The 24,674-nt window shown below is 51.6% G+C and overlaps 2 protein-coding genes across 3 annotated transcripts; both read left to right on the top strand.

Annotated features, from left to right (window-relative positions):
* The first annotated feature begins 6,093 nt into the window (after nt 1–6,093).
* On the top strand, nt 6,094–16,637 carry LOC115342888 (protein-arginine deiminase type-1-like). Its single transcript, XM_030018103.1, has 16 exons — nt 6,094–6,271; nt 8,162–8,336; nt 8,800–8,869; nt 10,212–10,273; nt 11,002–11,119; nt 11,228–11,353; nt 11,969–12,144; nt 12,231–12,334; nt 12,663–12,786; nt 13,469–13,576; nt 13,662–13,813; nt 14,897–15,041; nt 15,319–15,412; nt 15,512–15,591; nt 16,062–16,187; nt 16,293–16,637. Exons 1-16 carry the CDS (start codon nt 6,180–6,182, stop codon nt 16,524–16,526), a joined length of 1,986 nt encoding a protein of 661 aa, XP_029873963.1. The 5' UTR covers nt 6,094–6,179; the 3' UTR covers nt 16,527–16,637.
* Nucleotides 16,638–17,962: 1,325 nt separating this feature from the next.
* Nucleotides 17,963–23,956, top strand: LOC115343187 (protein-arginine deiminase type-3-like). 2 transcript variants are annotated; one of them, XM_030018818.2, is made up of 16 exons: nt 17,963–18,244; nt 19,758–19,938; nt 20,009–20,081; nt 20,156–20,217; nt 20,315–20,432; nt 20,520–20,645; nt 20,926–21,104; nt 21,183–21,286; nt 21,358–21,469; nt 21,554–21,661; nt 21,879–22,027; nt 22,172–22,316; nt 22,403–22,496; nt 22,803–22,882; nt 23,407–23,535; nt 23,618–23,956. In XM_030018818.2, the coding sequence occupies exons 1-16, from the start codon at nt 18,153–18,155 to the stop codon at nt 23,849–23,851; spliced, it is 1,986 nt and encodes a 661-aa protein (XP_029874678.1). In that variant the 5' UTR covers nt 17,963–18,152; the 3' UTR covers nt 23,852–23,956. The 2 variants fall into 2 exon arrangements, with proteins under 2 accessions (XP_029874678.1, XP_029874679.1); XM_030018819.2 differs by lacking the exon at nt 17,963–18,244 and having other exon boundaries at nt 19,846–19,938; nt 20,029–20,081.
* Nucleotides 23,957–24,674: the final 718 nt, after the last annotated feature.

Here is a 24,674-nt window from a genome sequence, read left to right as displayed (position 1 = left end):
CTTTTCTTTTTTAGTGTTCTCTTCCCTCTGTGGCTGGGGCATAGGAAATAAGCTCAAATCCAGTTTCCCATTTGAAGTAGATCCTGTTTTGTTTTGGTTTTGGTTTTTTTTGCCATGACCTGAGCAAATGTGAGTGAGAACTTTGTGCTGCTGAGCAAACACTTGGGAACACAAAAGAAGGCAGTTTACTGCTTTTTTACACATGCAAAAATGAGATTTGTGGCAATGGGTATATTTTATTAAAGGCTGTAGATGTTCTCCCTGAGGAATACAAGAAAATATAAACCAGTTTGCTCCTATACTGTGCCTTTCATAGAGCATCATGGTCAGGGCAGCACTGCTGCTGTGCAAAATGTGCCAGGGGCCTGGGTTAAATGACCCCCGGTTTAGACACCCTGAGTCAGGACCTGACCTGCTGGCAGCTGGAAAATGTTCCTTCTTCTGAGAAGCATCATGATTTATCTATTTAAATGACCAGTAGTAAGAAACACTGGTGAAAGAGGAACCAGAAAGAGAAATAATTAAAAAAAAAGGGGGGGGGGGGGGGAGAAACTAAAACTGCATCGTGTTTGCACAAGCGGGCTCTGTTCTCCAGCACTGTACGAGACTTATTTTCCTTCTTTTTACCCCAAAGCACAGCCAGCAGCTGGCATCGCATGGGCTGGGGTGGCCTCACTTTCCTGTGCTCTTCTGGGACCTGTGGGCTAGGGAAATAGAGGTGTGAGCCCATCAGTTTGGAAGAAAATGAGCAAAAAGCAGCTTCTCTTTTACCATTTTCACTTCCTAATTCCTGCGCCCGAGGATTTAGTATTTCAGTTGTCAGTGAGGAAAACACATGCTATTTAAATCCTCCTTTTCTTCAAGAAAAACCCCAGCCCCAAATCCTTCCCATCTTACAGTGTCATGGTTTAACCCCAGCCAGCAACTAAGCACCATGCAGCCGCTCACTCACTCCCCCCCACCCAGTGGGATGGGGGAGAAAATCGGGAAAAGAAGTAAAACTCGTGGGCTGAGATAAGAACGGTTTAATAGAACAGAAAAGAAGAAACTAATAATGATAATGATAACACTAATAAAATGACAACAGCAATAATAAAAGGATTGGAATGTACAAATGATGCACAGTGCAATTGCTCACCACCCGCCGATCGACACCCAGCTAATCCCTGAGCGGCGGTTCCCTGCCCCCACTCCCCCCAGTTTATATACCAGATGTGACGTCAGATGGTATGGAATACCCTGTTGGCCAGTTTGGGTCAGCTGCCCTGGCTGGGTCCTGTGCCAACTTCTTGTGCCCCTCCAGCTTTCTCGCTGGCTGGGCATCAGCTGAAAAATCCTTGACTTTAGTCTAAACACTACTTGATAACACTGATGTTTTCAGTTGTTGCTAACATTCTTCACAGACTGAACTCAAAACATAGCACCGTACCAGCTACTGGGAAGACAGTTAACTCTATCCCAGCTGAAACCAGGACATACAGAAATACCCCAAGGTCACCACATCACTTGTGATTTTTAAAATCAGCCAGAGCATTTCTAGCTGGTCACAGGGTTTGTTTTCTACATCTATATCTAGATATAAATGTATTGATATCCCCTGTGGTCCAGCTGGTGTGATGGTGCTGGCATGGGTAAAAGCCCCTGGCACTTGCCAGGTAGAAGGAAACCTGTGGACCCTCAGCAGTAAGTGTTACCTGCTAGCAAATATGGGATTGAAACCCTGGTGGCTCTGGGGATTCTTGGGTGGCCCTGGCTGCTCAAGGGGCTGGCAGAGCCCATTTCCCCACCACTGCACAAATCCTTGTCTTTGAGGGATTGCAGTGGCAGGAGGATGGGGTCTTTGCAAGTTTCCCGGGGTTTTTGGAAACCAGGTTTGGTCTTTGCAAGCCATGCAGGGTCTTTGCAAGCCTTTGGATATCTTTGCAAGCCTTCTGGAGTCTCTCAAACCTTTTTGGGGTCTTTGCAAGCTTCCCAGAGACTTTGCAAACCTTCAGGGTTCTTTGCTAGCCATGCAGGGTCTTTGCAAGCCTTGTTTTTTTTTTCAAAGCTTTTTGGGGTCTTTGTAAACCACCGGAGGTCTTTGTGGAGGCACCGCAGCTATGCTGGCAGTAGGGAAAATACTAAATCCTTCTTGCAGAGCCTTTGGCAAAGCACCCACCCATTGCAATGTCTCATTTGGGGAGGAAGGACAGGGGCAATAGTGCTGCTGAGAGGTGGCTGTGGCATCTTCTCTGTATCTGCATCCCGTGCTGGGGACATGTGCAAGGACCTGCCTGTCCCCATTGCAGCGAAAGCCTGGGACGACTCCCCCCACAAGTTGCTAAATACACCTCGGTTTATGCTGCAAGAATGGGATTTTTCAGGAGGCAAAAGTGCTATTCGCGATGCAGGCTCTGCTCTGTACTATCAGGTGGGACATCAGACATGGTAAACCATCACAGGACGTGTATATATAGATAAATATACACATGTAGATGTCTGGAGGCTCGTGGTTTCATGGCTATAGTCAATCTGGTCCGAGGAGTTCTCTGTGTTTTTTTTTTAAATCAGATCTGCCAGATTAGAAGCTGCTCTGCATAAACTTCCCCACCACTGATGGATCTCTGCCTGCCCTAATTTCGAGGACCTGGGAACAGATCCCAGCACTGGAGCTTGCAAACAACCCTGGCGAGCTGATTCCTGAGGATTTTCACGTGCGCATCGCCTAGCATCTCCTCTCTGAGGAGGGCCGAGCTGGTGAGTGCAAGGGGGTTTTAAGCTTCATGGGTGCTTGGTGAGGGGTTTTGGGGTTGTTTTGCGGCTCCCTTCCTGCAGACACGTGCCTTATTGCAAAGAGTAGGAGGGAAATGTTCCCCTCCGTGGAGTCCTTTCAAGCTGACCTTTCACGTTTAGGAGGTGCAAACAGGTGCCCGTCCCAATCGAGCCACGAGGCGCTGCCCATTCCTGCCCGTTCCTGCCTGTGCTGGCTTTATTTTGGAAGAGGCAGACAGCTTCGAGGAGGCGAAACCAACCCACTGGTGAGGATGAAGGAGCCTGGGTGAAGCTGAGCCCACCCATGACTTTATTGCTCTCCCTGGGGGAGGCATCCAGCATGCCCCAGTGAGGGAGATATTTATAGGGCAGCAAATTTAATGCAAAGCTGGGGGAGAGCGTGGGCAGGGTGAGCACAGGGGTATGTGCACGGCTCCAGGCCTGGGGGAAAAAGCAGTTTTATGGGGTGCTTTGCTCTTGGATTGCCAGGTATGAAGTCTCCCAGCAGGCAGACACCTTTATTTTGGGGAGAAGAAAAGATGGAGGGGGATTTTTGGTGCTTTCTCACCTGGGAGAAGGCGGTTGCAAAGCCAGCTCTGACAAGTCCTGGCCACAGATGTTTTGCCAGGATGGGGACCAATCTCTCTTGGGTTTTACTGGCTTTAAAAGCATTTTTTAGTGGTCCATACCAGCCTCCTGCCCTTCTTCCCTGGCTTCCAAGTGGGATGGGGAAGGCAGGTCCCTGGGAGGTGACTTGGTGCCTGCCTGGGATGCTCCTGCTGTGCTGTTACAGCTACGCGCCTAAAGAAAAGAAACCCTCATGCAAACCTGAGCGGGATTTGATAACTGGTTCGATGCCTTGCCCTATTGCAAATAATTAGGCTGACATGGCTCTTAAAAGTTCCTGCCTGCAATTACACATGCAGAGTAATAAATAAGGTGTAATTATTGGCTTAGGGAGATTATCAAACTTTCCTTGACAGAGTGGTGGTGCAGGATGGGTGAGAAGAAATGCCCCGAGGGGGTCTGGGTTATAAGTGGGGTTGCTGGGGAAGCACTGGGGGCTTGGGTCTTGCTCTGTCATGGCTAGAAACAAGCCGACATTGGGAAAAAGATGAAGTGAGACCCAAAAAACAAGCCTGACCAAGCTCACTCAATCTGATGGAGAGGTGGGATCCCATCCGTCGTGTACCAGGGATCTTCATAGCAATTTCTCGGGACAAGGTGTTATTAGGAAGAAACACTCAGCTCTGAATGGGCCAGATGACTTAAAAAGATCATTCTCCCTGTGCACGGGCATGTTGGTGCTAATAGCAGGTGGAGGAGGAAGAAGAGGTGAGTGTAGGTACCACCCAACAAAGATGAGGTGTTTTGGGCTTGAGTGAGCATCCGCAGTGACCATGGTGGCTCAAAATGTGCCGTGACTAAAGTTGCTGAAAAAAAGAACCCCGAATCCAAAATGAAGATGAGGTTCCGGCACCATGTCCCCATCCTTTCTGGATGGGTGTGATCTGGATGGGTTTGGAGAAGCACAAGCTCCCAAACCCTCTGCTGAAGCCCTCATGCTTGCTGGGAGCCTGAAACCACCATCCTCCAGATTACAGACCATACCAGCCTGACCCTGTGGGGATTAAGGTGTGTTCCCTGTCCAGCACAGGGCTCAAACCAGCTGAGCAGGATACGATGCTAAAATCACAGCAGGCGTAAAGCTCAGCACCGTGCCCAGTCCAAACCAGTGCAACCAGCAGCCGCGAGTGGGAAATCCAACTTGCAGCTCTTTTCAGTAGAGATGCTGCTGTGGCCAGACTCTTCTCTGGAGGATGCAATGAGCTCTTCACCCACCATGCCGGCTCTGCTTCACCCCAGCTCAAAGGGTTTTAGGGGTGCATGAAGGCTTGTGCTCCCCCAGGAGGGCTCGAGAACCAACACAATTCACGAGTCTATGAACATCAAGAGTTTGGCCTGTGCTGGGTTTCGGGAAATGGGATTTTATCTAAAGTCTTAAGGAAGGTGAGGTCCCGGAGAGCCTGGAAATGCTGCTAGCGTTCCCCACTCAAGTATCCTGGCCGCCCCGGCAGGCTCCCATGATCTTATTAAAGCTGTGCTCATGTACAAGACACGGTGCTGTTGTTTTTTTTTCTGCTGCAATTAAAGTCAGAGGGAGCCCTTTAATGTAGACTGGCTGGGATATGTTTAAAGCAGCTGGTTTGATCTTGCAGGGGAAGGTGCGCGCAGGTCGCTGCTCCTCCAGCTGAGGACGTGCGGCTTGGTGCAGTGGTGTGGACTTGTCCTTCTAGCTCCGCTGAGCCTGCTTTGACTTTTTTCGGCTTGCAAGGGGTCCTGTCGCTCGCAAAACTGGGTTTCTCCTGGCTCCAGCCCTCTCCTGTCCATTGCATCACTAATGTGACCACATCGCCCTGTGCCCCCCTTGCTATGAGGACGAACCTCACAGCAACAGGGCTGTCGGTGCACTCTCTATCCCCATGCTGCCTTTTTCTTCCATCATAGCTGCTGCCTCCATCCCCAAGCGTGGTGGAGACCTCCTCACCCAGTTTCCCTCTTCGCAGGCAGGCAAAGCCTCCTGGGATGGCCTGGAGAGAGATGGCTATCCCCGGTAGATGACATCTTCCAGCAATGGGGATGTTTCCCGTGGGATCTTTGCTGCATGCCCCCAAACCCCCAGTTCCCCTGAAACGCAAGGTCCAAGCAAAACATTGAGAACTTTTAATTTCCACTGAAAGTCTCTTGTTGTTTTGTTGTTGTTTGTTTTTTTCCCCTTCCCTGCCTGCCAAATAACCAGTTTTCCCTGCACCCGTTTCTGCCTGTCGTGCTCCTCAGGAGTTATGATGGGAAGGATGGACCTGAACAAACATTTCCTTTTGTTAGGCTTTATTCAGGCATTGCCCTAATGGGGTAGCTGAGGCTGTGAGTCACCTGCGGAGAGGCCAGATGGAAAATTTGGGTCATTTTAAGGAAAATGCTTTATTTTAATGATACTGTGTGTTGTAATAACCCTAAACAACCACGTTGTGCAACAGGAAGACTTGAAATGTTTAATGCATTAGCTTTGGAGTCCTTATATGGAGCTATAAGGGTATAAAAAGGTAAGAATAAGCCCTGAAAGAGCTCGCTGCCAAGCATCCCAGGTCAGGGCTGGGTGTCACCCACCCTGTCCTGCCCCTTTTGCCTCGTGTCCCCTCCCTGGAGCCGCCTGCCCCCCCGGGGGCTGCCTTATCGCCTCCATCTCCCCCGAGCGGGGCGGCAGCTTGCTGGGTGGTGGAGGTGGAGACGGCAGGGTCCCCTGGCTAAACCTCGTCATTGAGGGAAGGAGGAGTTAAACTCCCCTGCCTTTTAATCCAGTCGTGCTGGTTTACCTACAAAGTCAGGCAGCAGCTTCCTTCACATGCGGCCGCTGTCCCCGGCACATCATGCCCCAACGTCACGTCGTGCAGATGTCCACCAGCCACGCCAGCTACGGCGTCTGTGTGTTGGGTACTGAGGTCTTCCTTGATACACGCCGGTAAGGCTTGGGATTGGGGTATCCCCCTTGTTTTTCCATAGGGCTGATGGGTTTTGGGGGAGGCCACCAGTGTTTTTGCTCTTTGTTTGGAGGAGAAATGGGTGCTAGGGGGAAAATCAGAGCTCATTTTGAGCCTGCATCGTGAGTTCATCCAAGGATTTGGCAATCTTGTTCAGTGCATGGGGGACACATTCCACTGGGTCTGTTTTAGGGGACAATGTCCCACGGGGACCTGCACCCAAAGGAGGGATGTCGGCTCCACAAACGTGAGGCGTCGAAGCGTAGCTGAGCCATGACAATTTGCAGGCAAAGCCCATGCACACCCTGGCTAAGTGGGATCTATTTCTGGCTGTGAAAACATTAGGCAAGAGCAATTCAAGACAAGCAACTTGGCTAGAGCTAAAATGGGGTAAAGAATAAAATGTGTGGCTCAGGCAGAAAAAATCCACCACCGGGTTTGCATGGGCGATTTCACAGAAAGAGATTTTTCCAGTATTAGATATGGGGGTTGCTTTATTGGCCAGATAGGAGGCTGTATTTACCCTGCTGTTACATTGTCATTATTTAATAAATCACGTTTATAATGATAGAGACTACAGGACAAGCCAGTCAGCTTTGCATCTGGGGCAATTATTGGGGTTGTGTGTTGGAGCTGGGCCAGAACATGCCATCGTCCCCCCAAAGGGCTTCAGATTGAGCTTTAGCTGCCCTAAAAAAGTATTATTTTTCCTCTCAGCTAGATGGGAATATATAAAACCTATTAGCAATTTTTTTTTCCTGGATTTGGACTCAAAGCAAGCTAAGTCCCATTTAAACATGGAGCCTGAGCCACAAAATGGGCTGATTTGGCTCCTTTGTAGCAAATTTGAGCTTTGGTCCAAAAAAGCAGATGGCAGATGCTTTTTCAACTAAAAAAATTGGATCACTTTGTTCCCGGAGAGCACTGGCTGGGGGGAACTCGGTGATGGATGCGTCAAGCTTTGACTGTGGTTTGGGCTGTTTTGGGGCAGAAAATGGAGCACGGTGGGAATCTGGTGGCAATGCTGAGGTGTGAGAGCTGTAAAATCAGGCCAAATAGACCCAAATTTGAGAATTCATACCGTGCAACAGTGGGCAGATGGATTTATGATGTTGCATGATGTTAAATACAAGGGGTGACAAGTGAGATGACACTTTAATCTCCCCTTACAAGCTGTTGCAGGCACCAGGGATGCCATGCCAAGAGCAACACTGGGAATAAATCTCATCTGTGTTTTGTGGTTTGGTTTTTTTGTTCTTGCTGTTAAAATTTACCACCCTGTCCCTTTTCACGTGTAGCCGGGGAGGCTGGCTCCTGATGGCAGACAGGTTGGAGCACTCGTGCTCCTGGGATGGAGGTGCTGGGGCTGTAATGAGCAGGTAGGCAGCACTTCAAAGGCAAGGGACGTCATGCAGGTGGGGTGCAGGTTCTCCATGCTTGGATTCAGGCTCCACTCCAGTTTGGGCATCTCTCGGGTCAGGGTATGGTCCTGTGATAACCATCTCGCCAGATGGTTGACATCAAAAATTGTCCTGGCAATTTGTCGGGATTTTGTTCCGGGATGCTGAAATTTTGGGGGTTTTCTTGCTGTTGTGGAGGGAGGTTTGATGCTCAAACTTCAGCGATTTGCAATCTAGGCTTAACCACGGACAGACGTGCTGAAGCTCCAGTGGGAGCTCTGCTTGCTCAACACTGCCACAGAGATAATACATATAAAATTCAGACAACGCATTTCGTCACCTGAAGATGGTTTCTGAGTCCTTTCCACCCAGTTAAGGCTGGATTTTAATTCCAGGTTCAAGTATTTGGCTTCACAGAGGAGAACAGGAGGGACAACTTGGTCTATAACCCAACACTGCTCTTTGTTTCAGATCTACCCCCAAAGGTGCCACGTCATTTGATGTCCATGCCACCTCCGCGGTTACGGTCCACATCATCCACAGCCCCATGACAAACCCCATGATTAACTCCAGATGGCCCCTGGATCCCGATATAGAGGTTGTAGTGACCATTGATGTCACCAGCAGGACTGTCAATGACAATAAGGTTAGTTGCTTTTTATGCACCAAAACTGTCGAACTTTCTAGGAAAGAAGGGAGGATTATGGGCAGGCTCGAGCATTTCTAAGGAATGCTGACATCAGACTTATTTTCATGGAGAAAACTCAAACTTAAACAGGATTGTGTAATTATTGCATATGAAAAATGAAACTAAGAAGGAGAAGGAGATCACATTTTGTGCCCTAAAGATGAGATAGTGGTTGCAAAAGCTGGTGTCAGAAAATCCATGCCAGGCAGCAAAACCACTCCAACCTCGGCTTTTTCCATGCCTGTTTTTGTGCTAAGCAGGCAGAAATGGTTCGGCTGAACTATGATTAATGGAGAATGGCTTGGATGAACCCTCCAAGAGCTTGTTGTATAGCATTGGTTGGTCAACCCAATGAGTGGAAAGACCTACTCAGCACGACGGGACACAGGACTTGGGTCACGATCTGGTGATGTCTTCACAGGTTAAGATTTCATACTACGGACGGGAAGGCAACGAGCTTTCAGTGGCTTGGTTGTATCTCACCTGTGTAGGTAGGTATTACAGCAATGCTTGTTCAAACCTGGCCAACCCTTTCTGATGCCAAGATCTAGTTGGGTTCATGGGACGGAAGTTAAGTGGGGGGCGCGGGCTGCCCATCTGTGATGTGCAATGAAGGTTTGGGTGTTGACTGATGCTGACAAGCAAGAGGGAAATAATTAAAATGTTATTATGCTGCCTTATATGGTGCAAAAAAGACACAGGCTGGGCCGTGTCCCCACCCAACACGCATACCGAGCATCCTCCTCTGCTCGCCAAGACCATTGCATTGGCAGAAGAGGATCCAAAGGAGACCATCTCACCTAACTTTGGCCAGTGTCCCCCTCCTTGACCTCTGTTGCAGCTAGTGGAGAGGAATAGGCACCAAAGTGTAGTTGTCTGACCTATTTTAGAAGTTTAGGATGAGATGAATCATTCCCTTGAAATGGCTATTTTCCTCTGCTGACTACAAAGGGAGTCTAGACAACCAGTCTGGATGCAGAGCCTTCCACTTGGATGGATTAATTACCGTGAATTTGGGATTTTCTAAAGTGTTCACATGACAGTCAGACCTGTATCCTTAAGTCATGCATATGCCTCCCAAAATTGCACCTGAAGAGGCTGATGGTTTCCCACGTCCCATGACTGATGGGCTCTGCTGGAGCCATCTAGGGCCACTGCTGTCCGCAGGGCTTTTGCCTTACAAATGCTCTTCGTTTGCTTAGATTTAGAGCTTCATTTCCAGCTTCTCCATGTCCTCCTCTCTGCATCAAGGAGAAGAACAATCTCTGCTTCAGTGCCCGTGTTTTCCACACACTGTATATCTGATTTGGAGGAGTTCCTGTATTAAGATAGGCTTAATACAGATTCAGGTAGGGTTTAGATGAGGTCACTGGTAAACCTCCACTTTATTGCAGCAGAGGCAGAGATTTGGGCCAAGAAGAGCTCTGTAAGGGAAAGTCCTTCTTAAACACCGCATCAAGCCTAGTAATTATTTAGGTGTCCACTCACCCATGGTGAAAACACTTTCATGCCTCCACCGTGTTTCAGCTTTATGAAAAAAGCTACAGTCAATACGAAATTGGTGAAAACACAGAATATGTCATGAAGTGGGTACATCCCTGCTGGAGGAACCAATATGGGAGAAGATAGCTGGAGATCAAAGAGGGAAAGCCATGAAAAAGCCATCGGGTTGACTTTTCTATTGACATTTTGTTGGAGATGTTGGGTCTGGAGCAGTTTTGGGGCGTGAAGGTGGGGTTGGGGTTGGGTCACCCATGCTGAGGACAAGTCCAAAATGCCACCGAGAGCTCGTTCCCCTGCCAGGTGGCATCCTTTTCTGTCTTGATGTTTCAGATGTATCCCTGGACGTGGACTTGAACCGTAATGGCAGAGTGAGGAGCAAAGGGAAGGACAAGGTAATGAGAAGGTTTGCTGTAGGCAGTGTATAGAGGGTCAATGCAGGGTGCAGCCATTTGCAGTCTCTTCACTGAAAATCTCCAGGAGGGAGAGGGACTTGGGTGGTGTCACTGGTGTCTCAATTAGAGAAAACAGCATGCCAAATTCTCAACCTACTAATTGAACAGGAAAAGATTTTATTTTCTTATTGCCTGCCAAAATCTCCTGCCTCTCCAGTCCAGCCCCCGGGATCATACAGGAGAAAATACTCAGCTTTCTTTTCTTTTCTTTCTTTTTTTCCTTTTTGGACTTGAAACTTGCCACTAAATGAGTCAGTTGTAAGTTTTGCAAACAGCAAGAGATTTAACCCTTTGGCAACAAATCTGCATATGCCTAAGCACTTACATGCAGGTAATTAGCTGCTGCCTGATCAGCAGCACAAATTGTACATCGAGATGAGATGCATTTCTAGAAACGCTGTAGTGTTGTACAGATGAGGCCTGGTAGGTACTCTCTGGCTTGTTAGAAGATAAGATTTGTTTGAAATAGTCCTTGCTGGCCCTACTAAACGCTGAGGTTAGGAAATTTAGTGGCTTGAAAGCATTACTGCTTTCTTCCCACCAGCCTTGACTGCATGTTATGGGTTGTCCTCCAAGCGTGGCCATGGTGGTGGCATTTTCTCCAGTCTGGGAGAAGGCTGGGATGGGGAAAGTCTTGGTCCCATCCCCTTTGGGTGCTTCTCCTCCAGGCCAAGTGGACATGGGGTCCGGATGGGCAAGGTGCCGTGCTGCTGGTCAACTGTGACCGGGACAGCCCCGGTGCGGGGGGCACGGACAGCGGTCAGGTGGACATACGGACTACTGCAGGTAGGGTGTCATCTGCAGCGTGAGGAGACACAAAAGGTCTCAGTGGGGTGTTTCCCACTTGCAACACCTCCATCTGCTCTCTCCATCTTTCCCCCCCACCCCCTGTAGACCTTCAGGACATGTCTGTCATGCTGCTGCGGACTCAAGGTCCCAGCGCTATCTTTGCTGAGTACCAGGTGGTCCTGCACGTCCCTGAGTCGGATGCGGATAAAGTGCGGGTTTTCCATGCTATCCGTGAGTATTTCTTCCTTCCTTCTGTGTGTGACCCGAGGTGGGCGAATCCTAATTTTTTTGTTCACTGTGGCTAAGGGCTGGGCACCTCCGATTGCTGGAAACACTCATTTATCTCCAAAGCTCCTCTGCTGTTGTAGAAGATGGGTTATATGGGGAAAATCAAGGGAAAAAGAATTTAAAAAGGCTTTTTCTCAGTGGATTTGCTGAAATTTTGACATTCCCACGGGGCAGATAACCCTTATGTGGCTTCTGGCACCTTTTCGGCCCAGGCGATGACCCAGCTGCCAAAGCAGCCCATCTCGTCAGGCAGCGCTTTTTGCCTTTGAACACCCCAGCAGCTGGATCCCCAGCAGCTCCCTGTCGAAAATCAGGTCAGGGAACCCAAGTATATCATTAGATGCTTAATTTGAGCCACGCACCTTGAAAGGGTTGGACCTGAGGGCATAGAGTCCTCTTTGTACGAGGAAGATAAATTGTGTGTTCCCCAGAGAAGAGGCACACCTGCTCCTCTGCAAACCATGCTGGCATCAGCCACCTCCTTGCTGGTGCCTCCTTCCAGCCTGGTGAACAGGTTGGTCACCCCATCTTGGGTTGGGTATTTCGGTGTTTCTCCAGGGAGTGACTCACACCCCCACTACAAACCTGTGTTGGGGCCTGACAAGCTCTCCTACGTGCTGGACCACGCCGGTGGTGGAGAAAACATCTTCTATGTTGAAGGGCTGGCTTTCCCCGACGTGGGCTTCTCTGGGCTGGTTTCCTTCAGCGCCAGCTTGGTGGAGGTCCCCCATGAGGTATGTGGGGTTTGCCCCATCCCCTGCAAAGTCCCCCAACGGTGGGGTTTTCAACCACTGCTCCCTGGCATTTTTGCCCCTTGCAGAATTCACTGGGCACCCCGATTTTCACGGATACGGTGGTTTTCCGCATGGCGCCCTGGATAATGACGCCCAACACCCAGCAGCCTATGGAGGTTTTTGTCTGCAGGTAGGAGGGACATCAACCCATCACTCTCCTTCTTTGGGGGACTTTCCAAGGAAGAGTTTTTGACCCTTCTTTACTATGTAGCAGCCATAGGGTGAGCCAGGCTTTATGCGTGCTATACTGGAGGCAATGTTTGGGTAGGGAGCCTGCTGGCACTGCTGCAGTCATTGCAACCCCAAAGAGAAAGGCTGGAGGACCCTCTACAGGGTATAACCTCATGTAGGACTATTACCCAGCAGATTTAGGAATGAGGAATGGGCTGCACGGTCAGGGTTGGAGAGGGCTTCTTGTGATCACCCCTTGTAGCTTTCACTCCTTCCTCTCCCTCCAGCATCCAGCGGGGCTCAGACACCAATGAAGTCTTTCTGGAAGGGCTCCAGGTCCTGCTGAAGAAAGCCAACTGCAAGCTGACCATCTGCTCGGAGGTGGAAACCCGCAGTGACCGCTGGATCCAGGTCATCAATCAATGCTTGTAATACATGGCTTTCCTGGTCCCTTACAGGCTCCTGGGGCATGTAGGGTGTCACCTCCATTGCTGGCACCCCTGGGAGGGATCAGCTTCATTGCTTAGGGAAGCACCTAGATGCTAAGAGGTGAACCAGGCAACGGTGAACTAAAGCACAGGGAAATGCTGCTGCTGGTGGCAACCAGCACAGACAGGGACGTTGTCCAGGGACCCAGAATGGGCATTGCAAGAGGGATCCCACTGCAGGAGGGTCTCCACTGCAAGAGGGACCCCATCACAAAAGGGACCCTGTGGGGCATTGCAAGAGGGTCCCCATTGCAAGAGGGACCCCACAGTTCATTGCCAGGAGGACATGGCATATGCCAGCTGGATGTGCCCTGTGCTCCCTGCAGCGTGCCCAAGCCCTGCCATCCCTGCCCTGCTTCCCTGCCTGTTGTGGCCACGCGTTGCTTCCCCAGGGCAGACCTGTGCCAGGCGCTGCGGTGCCAGGGGGGGTGCCACTCCCCGGGAGAGGAAGGCAACTGCCCTCCTTGGTGTTAAGGGCAACAGCTGGGCTTTGCCAGGTTTGCCCCATTTGCTGCTCCACCCTCACCGCACGCATTGCCGAGATAGCTATCACTCCACCAGGAGCATTCTTCCTCCTCCTCCTCCTCTTCTTCTTCCCACAACAGGACGAGCTGGAGTTCGGCTATGTGGAAGCACCACACAAGACCTTCCCCGTTGTCTTTGATTCGCCCAGGAACAGAGGCTTGAAAGATTTTGCTTTTAAAAAGATCCTGGTGCGTTATTGCATTGCCCATCCCCCTTTCTTCCCCCCAAATCCCCCACATGGCCGGTCCCTGTCACTGCTCCCTTCTTCCCCAGGGCCCTGATTTCGGCTATGTGACCCGTGAGCCCCCTGGGAGAGTGATCTCCAGCCTTGACTCCTTTGGCAACCTGGACGTCAGCCCACCGGTGACAGTGCGAGGCAAGGAGTATCCCCTGGGCCGGATCCTGATCGGCAGCCCCCTGCCTTGGTGAGATGCAGGGGGGGCTTAAGCCCTCCCTCCAGGATGCAGGGAAGCACTGAAAACCCTTGCATGAGAAAGGGTTGCACCCTTCGGAGCAGAAATATGGGTCTGGTTTCTATAAAAATGGGAATTCGGGGCTGGTTCCCATCAAATCCCAGATTTAACATGCAAACCACATCGTTATTCCTTCATCCCTTACCAAATCCTGCTATCGCTCCGATTTTTACTCCCTCCCAAACCACTGGTGCTTTTGCTCCGATCCTACAATGCCATAAGCATCCAGGCTATTTCCTTCCCCCCCCCCCCCCCCCCCCATATTAAAAGGAAAAGCAGGGGAATCCAGGAAAGGGTAAAATCCTGAATAACTGGAAATTGTTTTGCTCTGGGCAGGCAGTGCTAGGCAGCCCCGCGGGAACAACAGCACCCTGCAAAATCCTCCACAAAGGAGGTTATTTTCCCAGAGAAATGACAACGGGGATGAATCCAGACGGGGTTTGATCCAGGATAACAAACGGGATGCTCTGACCCCACCCCCGCTGTAAGCCAGGGGGCTTGCTTCGGTTACAGCAGTGGGTAAATGGCATTTTCCCAGCCTCGCCGGGACCGTAATTATCCCTTATTACCAGAAGTTTAATTAACGTTTTCCCAGCCTGCTGCTGTCTGTCTAAGAAAACTTCACCCCAGCGCAAAGCACTGCATAAGGAGTGATTTGAGATTCACAAGGGTGGGGGAAATTAAACACAAAGGTCCCAAGCAGAATGGGGGATATAATGCACAATTGCCTGTAGATATATACAGCCTAGATATATATCAATATATAATATAGGTATAATAATATGTAATAGAGATATTAAGTTATAATATATCTATATTAATATATATTAACATAGAATATCTAGATATATTTCTATATTATATATATTAATATATTGCTCGGGCTATTTCCAGCCTCTTCCTGGTGTTCCCATAAAAATGGGATGTGGGGATGCGTCTTTGCCCCTTGACATGATGTTCAGGGGAAGGATGGGGGTAAATCTTGGGGAAGGGTGTGATGACCACCTGCTTTCTCCTCCTCCCTCTGTTCCCCAGGACCTCTGGCCGGCGGATGTCCAAGGCTGTCAGGGATTTTCTTTACGCCCAGAAAGTGCAGGCACCGGTGGAGATTTACTCAGAGTGGCTGAGCGTAGGCCACGTGGATGAATTCCTCACCTTCGTCCCCGCTTATGATAGGAAGGTACCGATCCCTGGAGCCATTCCTGTTCCTGCACAGGTTGTCTTCTGCAAATGTAAAAAAAAGCCCTTTTTGCAATTGCTCATCCTCCCCAGGGGGGCTGGGTAATGCACCTTCTTTTGGGGTGGCTTCCTGGAAAAGGGCAAGTCTCTGGGTAGCATCCCGTGCACCCTGCAACACCCGGGCCTGGGTTTAGAGTCATCACAGTGTTGCTCAGCAGGATGGCGGGATAAAATATCCCATCAACAACAAAGCGTGACCCCCCGGCTCTCTCCTGCAGGGTTTCCGGCTCCTCTTAGCCAGCCCCAATGCCTGCTACAAGCTCTTCAAGGAGAAGCAGAGGCAGGGCCATGGTGAAGCTACGCAGCTCGTCGGTAAGGGAGTGGGCGAGGGCATCCCTGTGGCATGGTGGGGATCACTGGCATCCCTTACCAGTGTCTCTTACCACTCTGCTCCCGTCACTCACCACGCAGGGCTGAAGGGCACTGAGAGGAGAAGCATCGATGAGATCCTGGCAGATGAGTCATTGAAGAATGACAACAGGCACGTGCAGGTGGGTCTTTGCAACCATGGATTTGGGTGGATTTGCTCTCCTCACTTGCATGTTGCTGCTGGCTGATTTCTGGGTGCGGAGAACAATTTTAGAGATCCTGGGGAAGAGCAAGAAACCGTGGCATGATTTGCACTGCATAGTATGAAAGCAGGCAGGCAAGAAGAGCACCCATGAAGGAGCCAGACCTCCATGGGTGCTGGGTCACCCCAGCCCATTGTCCCGCTGGGAGATAACTGCAGAGATGTCAAAACTGAAGGAAAGAGGTTGCTTGGGTTGGGGATGGGTTCAGGAGGTTGCTCAGAGGGGTGGAGTAGGATGGGATGCAACAGAGTGGGTGAGGATCTGGGCAGGATGCAGCAGAGCAGGTGAGGATCCAGGCAGGATGCAACAGGGCACACAGGGGTCTGTGTATGGGATGTGGGGCGCTGGGATGGCCAAGGGTGGCAATTCCAGGTCCCCCCTCTCCGCAGCGCTGCATCGACTGGAACCGCGACCTCCTGAAGCAGGAGTTAGGCCTGAGCGAGCAGGACATCATTGACATCCCTCAGCTCTTCATCCTGAAGGGCTCCCGTGCAGATGCCCTCTTCCCGGACATGGTGAGACCCCCAGCCCCTCCTCCCCTCTGACCCCCCTTTTTCCATCCACACCTGATGCAAACACACCTTTTGGGGGGAAAACACTGATTTTTGTTCTGGCTGCAGGTGAACATGCTGGTACTGGGCAGACACCTTGGCATCCCCAAACCCTTTGGACCACTTGTGGGTGGGCAGTGCTGCCTGGAGGAGCGGGTGCGGGCACTGCTGGAGCCCCTGGGCCTCACCTGCACCTTCATTGATGACTATTTCTCCTACCACGTCCTCTCCGGCGATGTCCACTGCGGCACCAACGTCCGCCGTAAGCCCTTCGCCTTCAAATGGTGGCACATGGTGCCCTGAAGCACCTGGGGACGGACCCAGGTCCTGCAACTGGAGGATGAAGGTGCATTGTGTGCATCAGAAGATGCATCAAAACAAAGGGTTTCGCCAATAAAGCTGCATTAATACTGAGGGCGCAGCTCTTCCCTGTCTCACATCCTTTCTTCCTCTGCTGTTGGGTTGAAAATATCATTCAAAACCTTTTTTTAAGCACACAGCTTTGTTATGGGAATGGTGGTTTTATGGGATGGGGACAACACATGGTGTCTTTGGGAGTGTGGTGCATGCGAATCAGCAGGTAAGGGGGCTGCTTTGGGGGTTTGAGACCCCATCCCACTGCTAAAGGCTCTTAAAGTCCCTTAGCCCAGCTTTGTAGTTAATAATCACCCTCCCAAATTCCCTATATCAGCCGAAAAACCACTTCCCATTGGGGAGACCAGCACTTCACCCCAACATGGCATGGAAGCAGAGCCCAGTCCTCCTGCAAATCGTTTTACACCTTCCCCAACAAAAAGATTTCCTTTTCCCTTTGCAGCCACCCAGGCCGTTCTTTCTCTCCCTCTTTTCAGTGCAAACAAAGCATGGCATTTCCCCGTGCTGAGGTGGCACCCTTGCCTGTCTCTCCTGCCTGTGCTGCCCTCATTCAGCAGAAACCAGCACCAGGAACTGAAACTGGTCCCCTGCCCTGGGCATTGCTTAGCCCTGTGGAACCCCGGGAGCTATTATGGGGCTAAAACCACTTTTTGGGGGCAATTTGTTCTTCTAGAAATACTTTTAGAGGTGTGAAAGCCTAACTACACCTCCAGTACAAACTGCTGCAAGGCCGTGTTTGCAAGTGGTGCTGGAGAATCGGGGGGGATGCTCCCCAAAAGGGTCGCGCATCCTGCTTGGCACCCTCCCCCCTTTTTTTTAACCAAAAAAGATGATTTCTAACCCCAGAAACCCCCTTTTCCCAGCAGTTACAGCTCTGCTGAGTTTCTCCAGCCCCGAGGAGCGATATTAAATTCCAGCGGCGCATGACACCGCAGGGAGTTGGTGGGGGGACAGCTGCATCGGCAAAGGGCTCTCCCACGCTTGAGACAAGGATTTAATTAAAACAAAGACAATTAAAGCTGTGACGGGGTCTGCTGTCAGGGTGACATATCAACCCTCCGACCCATGCAGCACCCAGGTGATGGGGCAAGCACCCAGTTTGGACCCCCACCCCCCCTTAAAATAAGAATTAAAGCCACTTTTTCCAGCTAGGCAAATAAAACCCTTTAGGAGGAGAAATAAAACCCCTCCGAGCCCGGCGCTGGCATGGCCCCAGCTCAGCTCCGGTGTCACGCTGAATATTTTACAGCGTGGGTTTAAGGGTGGCCAGTCACATCAGCAACTCTTTGTGCTAAGAGGGGACGAAAAAACCCACCCCCGAGCTCCTTAAAAAGATAAAAAAAAAAAAAAAACCCTCGTGGGTGTCTTGGGGTGCTTTTCCCCCCGCACTGATTCATGCTCCATTGCCAGGAAGCACGGCCGGGCACCGCGCACACCCAGCTCGGAGGTGGGATTAAGCCAGGCTTTGGTTAATCCCCTCCCAGCAGCCAGGCTTTATAAATCCCCTTGTGCCACCCGTCACAGCACCCAAGGGTGCCCCTGGGGCCCGCCAGCATGGCCCAGCAGCGCCGCGTCCAGCTCTCCACCCAGCGTCCCACCAGCACCGTCTGCGTGCTGGGCACCGAGCTCTCCCTGGATGTCTGCGGGTAAGCGGCCACGACGCTGGGGGAAAAAATAAAATCAGCTTTTTTTTTTTTACTTTTATCCCATTAATCAAGCTGATAAAAATAGCTCGGGGTGGGGTGGGGGTGATGCTGTTGCTTGGGGTGGTTTTCCCAGGGGATGCTGAGCCTCGCGAGGAAGGAGATGCTCCAAATTGCGATGCAGCGGCTGGGTGGTGACCCCTCCAAGGGAGATTTTGCAGTTTTGGGGGTGCAAAAAGCCCCCCCCAGGAGCTTTAAGTGACAGCCCAGGCTGAGTTTCATATCCCAGCTGGGCACTGCTGCATCCTCCTCCAAAATGGAAATATATCTCTGTTTTGGTGGAATGCGGAGAGTGAAACCTCTGCGGTGCTGCTGGCCGGGGCGTCACCTCCTGGCACCGGGTGTTTGAGCTGCTTTGCTGGCCCCAGCGCAAGTTCAATTGCTTTTCAGCAGCAGGTTTTGCTTTTCGCTTCCTTAAAGCCCAGCTCAAGCAGTAGCTTGGGGTTTTATTTTCCTTAATGCATCCAAACCCACTGGACCATCACTGCTGACAGCATCCCATCCTCTCCCGCTGGCCTCAGGGTGTGTTTTTCCGCTTCACCCTGGGGACAAATCCATGTTTCCCTCCTTGCAGGTCAGGATTTGTGCTCCTTGGCCCATCGCCTCTGGCTTTTTGCACTGGGGTGGAGTGATGCGAGCTGCAGCTTGCCCGACCGCTGCAGCTTTGCTTCGCTCTTAAGGGGATGCAACTGGTCAGGGCTCACCACTGGCACTGCTGCGGGGTGAAATGCTAATATTTGGGAAGCCCCATGCCAAAAAAAACCCCTAAACAACTCCAGGGGTTTGCTGCAATGGAATATTGCAGGATTTGTTGCAATTGCATTTTTCAGGACTTGTTGTGTTTTGCAGGGTTTATTGCAATTAATATTGTCGGACTTGTTGCATTTTGCCTCATTTGATGCAATTCGATATTGCAAGGTTTTGTGCATATCACAAGGTTTGTTGCAATTAATAATGCAGGATTTGTTGCCATTGCCTTTTGCAGGATTTGTTGCCTCTGTTAGGATTTGTTGTAATCGCCTTTTGTGGGATTTGTTGCAATTACCTTTTGCAGGATTTGTTGTAATCGTGTTTTGTAGGATTTGTTGCATATTGAAGGACTTGATGCAATTGCATACTGCAGGTTTTGTTGTATATTGAAGGACTTGTTGCAATTGCATATTGCAGGATGTGTTGCATATTGAAGGACTTACTGCAATTGTATTCTGTAGGATTCATTGTGTTTTGCACGACTTGTTGCAATTGAAAATCGCAGGATTTGTTGCATATTGTAGGATTTATTGCAATTGCATATTCCACGACTTGTTGCAATTGCACATTGCAGGATTCCTTGCATATTGCAAGATTTCTTGTATGTGGCAGGATTTGCATCACCTGCGGATGTACGCACACTGTATTATTCCAGCAATGCCCCCCACCCGGGGCTCTCACCGGGCTTTCCTCCCCCCCTCCTCAGATCTGCACCCAAAGATGCCGTCGCCTTCCACGTGCAGGGGACGCCGGGCGTGAAGCTCTACGTGGTGCACGAGACACAGAGCGTCAAGTTGCCCTCCAGCGTGTGCCGCTGGCCCCTGGCCGCCGGCACCGAGGTGCTGCTGGCCATGGATGCTCCCAGCAAGGACGTGGGCGATGAAAAGGTGGGTGCTGGTGTGCCAGCAGGATCCAGCCCTTCTTTGCACGGTGGCGAGCACCCACTCCTTGTTGCAGGTCAGGATTTCTTATTTCAGGGAGGCCGGCGGGGTGCCCGTGGGCAGAGCCATGCTGTACCTCACCTGCGTGGGTAAGTGGAGGGGGGGGAACCCCCAAACTGTGGCGCCAGTGGGGATGCACCCCCCAGCATCCTTCTCCCCGCAGAGGTCTCGCTGGACACCGATGCCGGCCGCAGCGGGGCGGTGAGCAGGACGCTGCTGGATAAGGTATAAAGGCGGTGGCGGGAGCCCCCTGAGACAACCGTGGGATGTGCGGGGGGGTGATGTCTGACACCCCCAGCCCTGCTTCATTCCCTCCCCTCAGGCGACATGGACGTGGGGCCCCGACGGACACGGGGCCATCCTGCTGGTAAACTGCGACCGCGATGATCCCAAAGCTGAGACACTGGATAACCAGGACACTGCTATTCGCTCCTACGCTGGTACTGGCACATCCCATACAAGAAACCCCATTTTTCCTATGTTTTTCCCTCCAGATTTTCCTTTCTTACAGCCCTTTTCCCCCCCAGACCTGAAGGACATGTCGCAGATGGTGCTGCGGACCCGAGGTCCCCGCACCATCTTCACCGGCCACCGCCTTCTCCTCCACGTGGACTTCAGTGACGCCGATAAAGTTGGCGTTTTCTACGGTGGTAGTGAGTGCCCAACGCTGGGGTTTGGGGGGGGGGAGACACCCCAAATTATCGGGGTTCAAGCAAAACGCTTGCAGCAGAGCCAGTACCACTTCTGCAGCACCCAACCTACATCCCATGGTGGGGCGTTTATCTGATGCACCGGGTGATTTTCCTCCACCCGTGCATGCTCCACGGGATCAAGTATGCCTTTTTTGCAAGGGTTTAGCAAAAAAATAGAGCTGAAACACTGCAGAAAAGGGGTTGGCTGTTTAAGGGGGTTGCACGGTGCTTGCACCCACAGACAGCATCGCACTGGAGGAGTACAAGCACGTGCTGGGGGGCTCGAAGCTTGCCTACACCGTCAAACCCAGCCGGCATCAGGAGGAGAGCATCTTCTATGTGGAAGGGCTCGCCTTCCCCGACGTCGGCTTTTCGGGGCTGGTGGCTTTCCACGTCACGTTGCTGGAGAGCCCCGAGAAGGTACCAGCTGTGTGGGGGGTCAGGGTGAGCCATAACGGGGGGGAGCAGAGCTCAAATGCTGTCCCCCCACCATCCCAGGGTTTGCTGGAGACTCCGATTTTCACTGACACGGTGGTTTTCCGCGTGGCTCCGTGGATCATGACCCCCAACACGGCAGCGCCTTTGGAGGTCTTCGTCTGCAGGTAGGTGCTGGGTGGGCAGCTGCATCCCGCCCGGTGCTGGATCAACTCCCATATCCCATTTTTCTTCCCAGCGTGGACAACAATGAGGATTTTGTGGCGGCCGTGGGTGCCATGGCTGAGAAAACCAAATGCCCTCTCACCATCTGCCCGCTGCTGGAGAACCGCCAGGACCGCTGGATCCAGGTGGGTGCAGGATGATGCCCAGCCCCATCCTCACTGCAGAAGCTCCAGGGGAGCTTCCCCCCATCTTTTCCATCCCTTCTGCAGGACGAGGTTGAATTTGGCTACGTGCAAGCCCCCCACAAGACCTTCCCCGTCGTCTTCGACTCACCCCGTGATCGGGGGCTGAAGGATTTCCCCGTCAAGAGCATCCTGGTACCTGACTCCTTCCTCCTCCCTCCCCCAGCAAGGCATAAAGCTTTGCAAACCCATAAAAAAAATAGAATAAATCTATTTTTTTCTTGCTTTTTTGGGAAGGGAAGAGCCAGCATGGAGGGTGATTTGGGAGTGCTGCACTTTGGGTGCTTATGGCTTTTTTTAAACCATTATCGCCTTTTTTTAAACCATTATTGCCTTTTTTTACCCCATCCAGGGCCCCGATTTTGGTTATGTGGCCCGGCAAGCACCAGAGGGTGCTTCCAGCCTCGATTCCTTTGGTAATTTGGAGGTGAGCCCCCCTGTGACAGTGCAGGGCAAGGAGTACCCCTTGGGCCGTATCCTGATCGGCAGCAGCTTCCCCAGGTGAGATGCAGGTTGGAGGGGTCAGAGCACTGGAAAAAAAAAAAAAACACAAAAGGATTTTTATGCAGCATTTGAGGTTGGTTGGAAGTAGAGCATCACCTTGGGCACCCCAAAATGGCAGCTTCCCCCTTGTGCCCCTCACAGATTCGGCGGCCGACGGATGGCAAAAGCTGTCAAGGATTTTCTTGTTGCCCAACAAGTGCAGGCACCGGTGGAGCTGTTTTCGGACTGGCTCCACGTCGGCCACGTAGATGAGTTTCTCAGCTTTGTTCCCGCGCCCGATCGGAAGGTAATGAGTCCCAGGGGCAGAAAAAAAGTGGGGTGCAACCTTATACACCCCCCCCCCCCCAAATCATCCCTTTTTTCCCTCCCCAGGGTTTTCGGCTTCTCCTGGCCAGTCCCAGTGCCTGCTACCAGCTCCTCAAGGAGAAGCAAGAGGAGGGATTTGGCGAGGCGGTGATGTTTGAGGGTAGGGGGGAGGACGAAAAACGGGGCTTGATAGGTTCATTTTCCCTTTTTCCTGCAAAATGCAATGGGGCAGGTGAATGCACAACACCACAAAACCCAGCTAATGGCTGGAAAATGCTGCCAGCAGCGAGGACGGGGGGCAGAATTAAGCAGAATTAATTAAAAAGCTGCACAGATTTGATTTCCTGGGTTGGGATGGAGCTTGCTGCCAGTGACCCCTGAAAGAGGGGAGCTCCTGGCTCAGACCTGGGATTCTCATCCCAAATGCATTGGGGGAAGAATTCCTGCCCGGTTATCTGTGCTACAGGACTAAAGGAGGTGTCCAAGCCGACGATCAACGAGATTCTGGCTAATGAAGGTCTCCGGAAATTCAATAATTACGTCCAGGTGAGGAAGGGGAGCAGGGGGCTCCCTTCCATCCCTCCTTTATGTCCTTCCATCCCTCTGTCCATCCCTCCATTCTTCCCTCCCTCTCTCTGTTCACCCCCCTCTCTGTCCCTCCATCCCCCCCCATTCCTCTGTCCCTCTGTCCCTCCATTTGTCCACCCATCCTTCTGTCCATCCCTCTATCCCTTTGTCCATTCCTCCACCCACCCCTCCCTCCTTCCCTCTCTCCATCCGTCTACCTGTCCCTCCATCTCTCCATCCTTCTGTCCTTCCATCCAGACACCCATTCCTCCGTCCCTCTGTCCCTCCATTTGTCCACCCATTCTTCTGTCCACCCCTCTATCCCTTTGTCCATTCCTCCACCCACCCCTTCCTCTCTCCCTCCCTCTCTCCATCCCTTTGTCCCTCCATCTGTCTACCCATCCCTCCATCTCTCCATCCTTCTGTCCCTCCATCCAGCCACCCATTCCTCCCTCCATCTGTCCGTCCATCCTTCCATCCCCCTCTCCCCTCCCTCCCATCAGAGCTGCATCAACTGGAACCGGGACATCCTAAAGCGGGCGCTGGGGCTGGCCGAGTCGGACATCCTCGACATCCCCCAGCTTTTCCGAGGCAACGTGGCCACCGGAGCCGAAGCCTTCTTCCCCGACATGGTAACGCTCAGCATCCTCCCCCCGGAGGGATGTGAATTTTTGGGGTGGGATTTGCACTCTTACCAGCATCCCTGTGCTGCAGGTGAACATGCTGGTGCTGGGCAGACACCTCGGCATCCCCAAACCCTTTGGACCACTGGTGGGTGGGCAGTGCTGCCTGGAGGAGCGGGTGCGGGCGCTGCTAGAGCCCCTGGGCCTCACCTGCACCTTCATCGACGACTATTTCTCCTACCACGTCCTCTCCGGGGAGGTTCACTGCGGCACCAACGTCCGCCGTAAGCCCTTCGCCTTCAAATGGTGGCACATGGTGCCCTGAAGTGGCTTCAGCACCCATGTTGCTCCTTCCTCCTCCCCAAATCCCTCTCCCCAACCCTGCAAGTGCCTTCAGCGGTGGCGTTGAAATAAAAAGGGCTGCAGCTTTCTCCTGGCCTCCCTCTTGCTTGGGTGCAAGGTTTGAAGCTTTGTTTTAAACGGGAAGATGTTTTTTTTCACTCTCTGGTGGTATGGCACATGGGCATTGCTGTCCCAGCACAGCAGTTAAAATTAAAATGGTTAAATGGTGGGCGGAAAAAAGCAGTGAGTAGGGTTATACAGTCCTCTGTCTTGCTGCAGTGATGCGCGTGCAAAAATGCATGTGCAGAAACACACGCAAACCACGCGCGCAAGGCTATGTGTGCATGCAGATATGCATGCACAAAAATGTATGCGCATGCACACAGAAAAACACACATGCACGTGTGCACAGAAATAGACATGCAAAAAAATACACGTGCATGCAAACCCACGGCACATGCATGCAGAAAAGCATGCATGCCCCTATAGACAGGTGCACGCACAAAACCATGCACGTGCAAAAATCCACTTGCATGCACAAAACCACACAAGCATGCATTATAATACTCAGATATGCATGCATTGCCCTGTGTTTGCACCCTGCTTGTGAAATATTAAAGGGAAATGCTGGGGGTGGGCGGGTATTTCGGGATGGAGGATGCTGTCGGCGGCAGGATGGTGCCCTCCAATGGCTGTGGATTTGCTTCTGGGGCTGCTGGGCGTGCATCACGGGGAGGGAAAAGCATCCCCTGCACATGTCCCTTTGGTTAAATTAATTAAATTTAAATTAAAAAAAAAAATAAATA

Source organism: Aquila chrysaetos, chromosome 6, assembly GCF_900496995.4.
Source record: "Aquila chrysaetos chrysaetos chromosome 6, bAquChr1.4, whole genome shotgun sequence".
Classification (NCBI taxonomy): Eukaryota; Metazoa; Chordata; class Aves; order Accipitriformes; family Accipitridae; genus Aquila; species Aquila chrysaetos.
The sequence above is the reverse complement of the archived record's forward strand: the minus strand, read 5'-3'. Positions and strand labels throughout refer to the sequence as shown.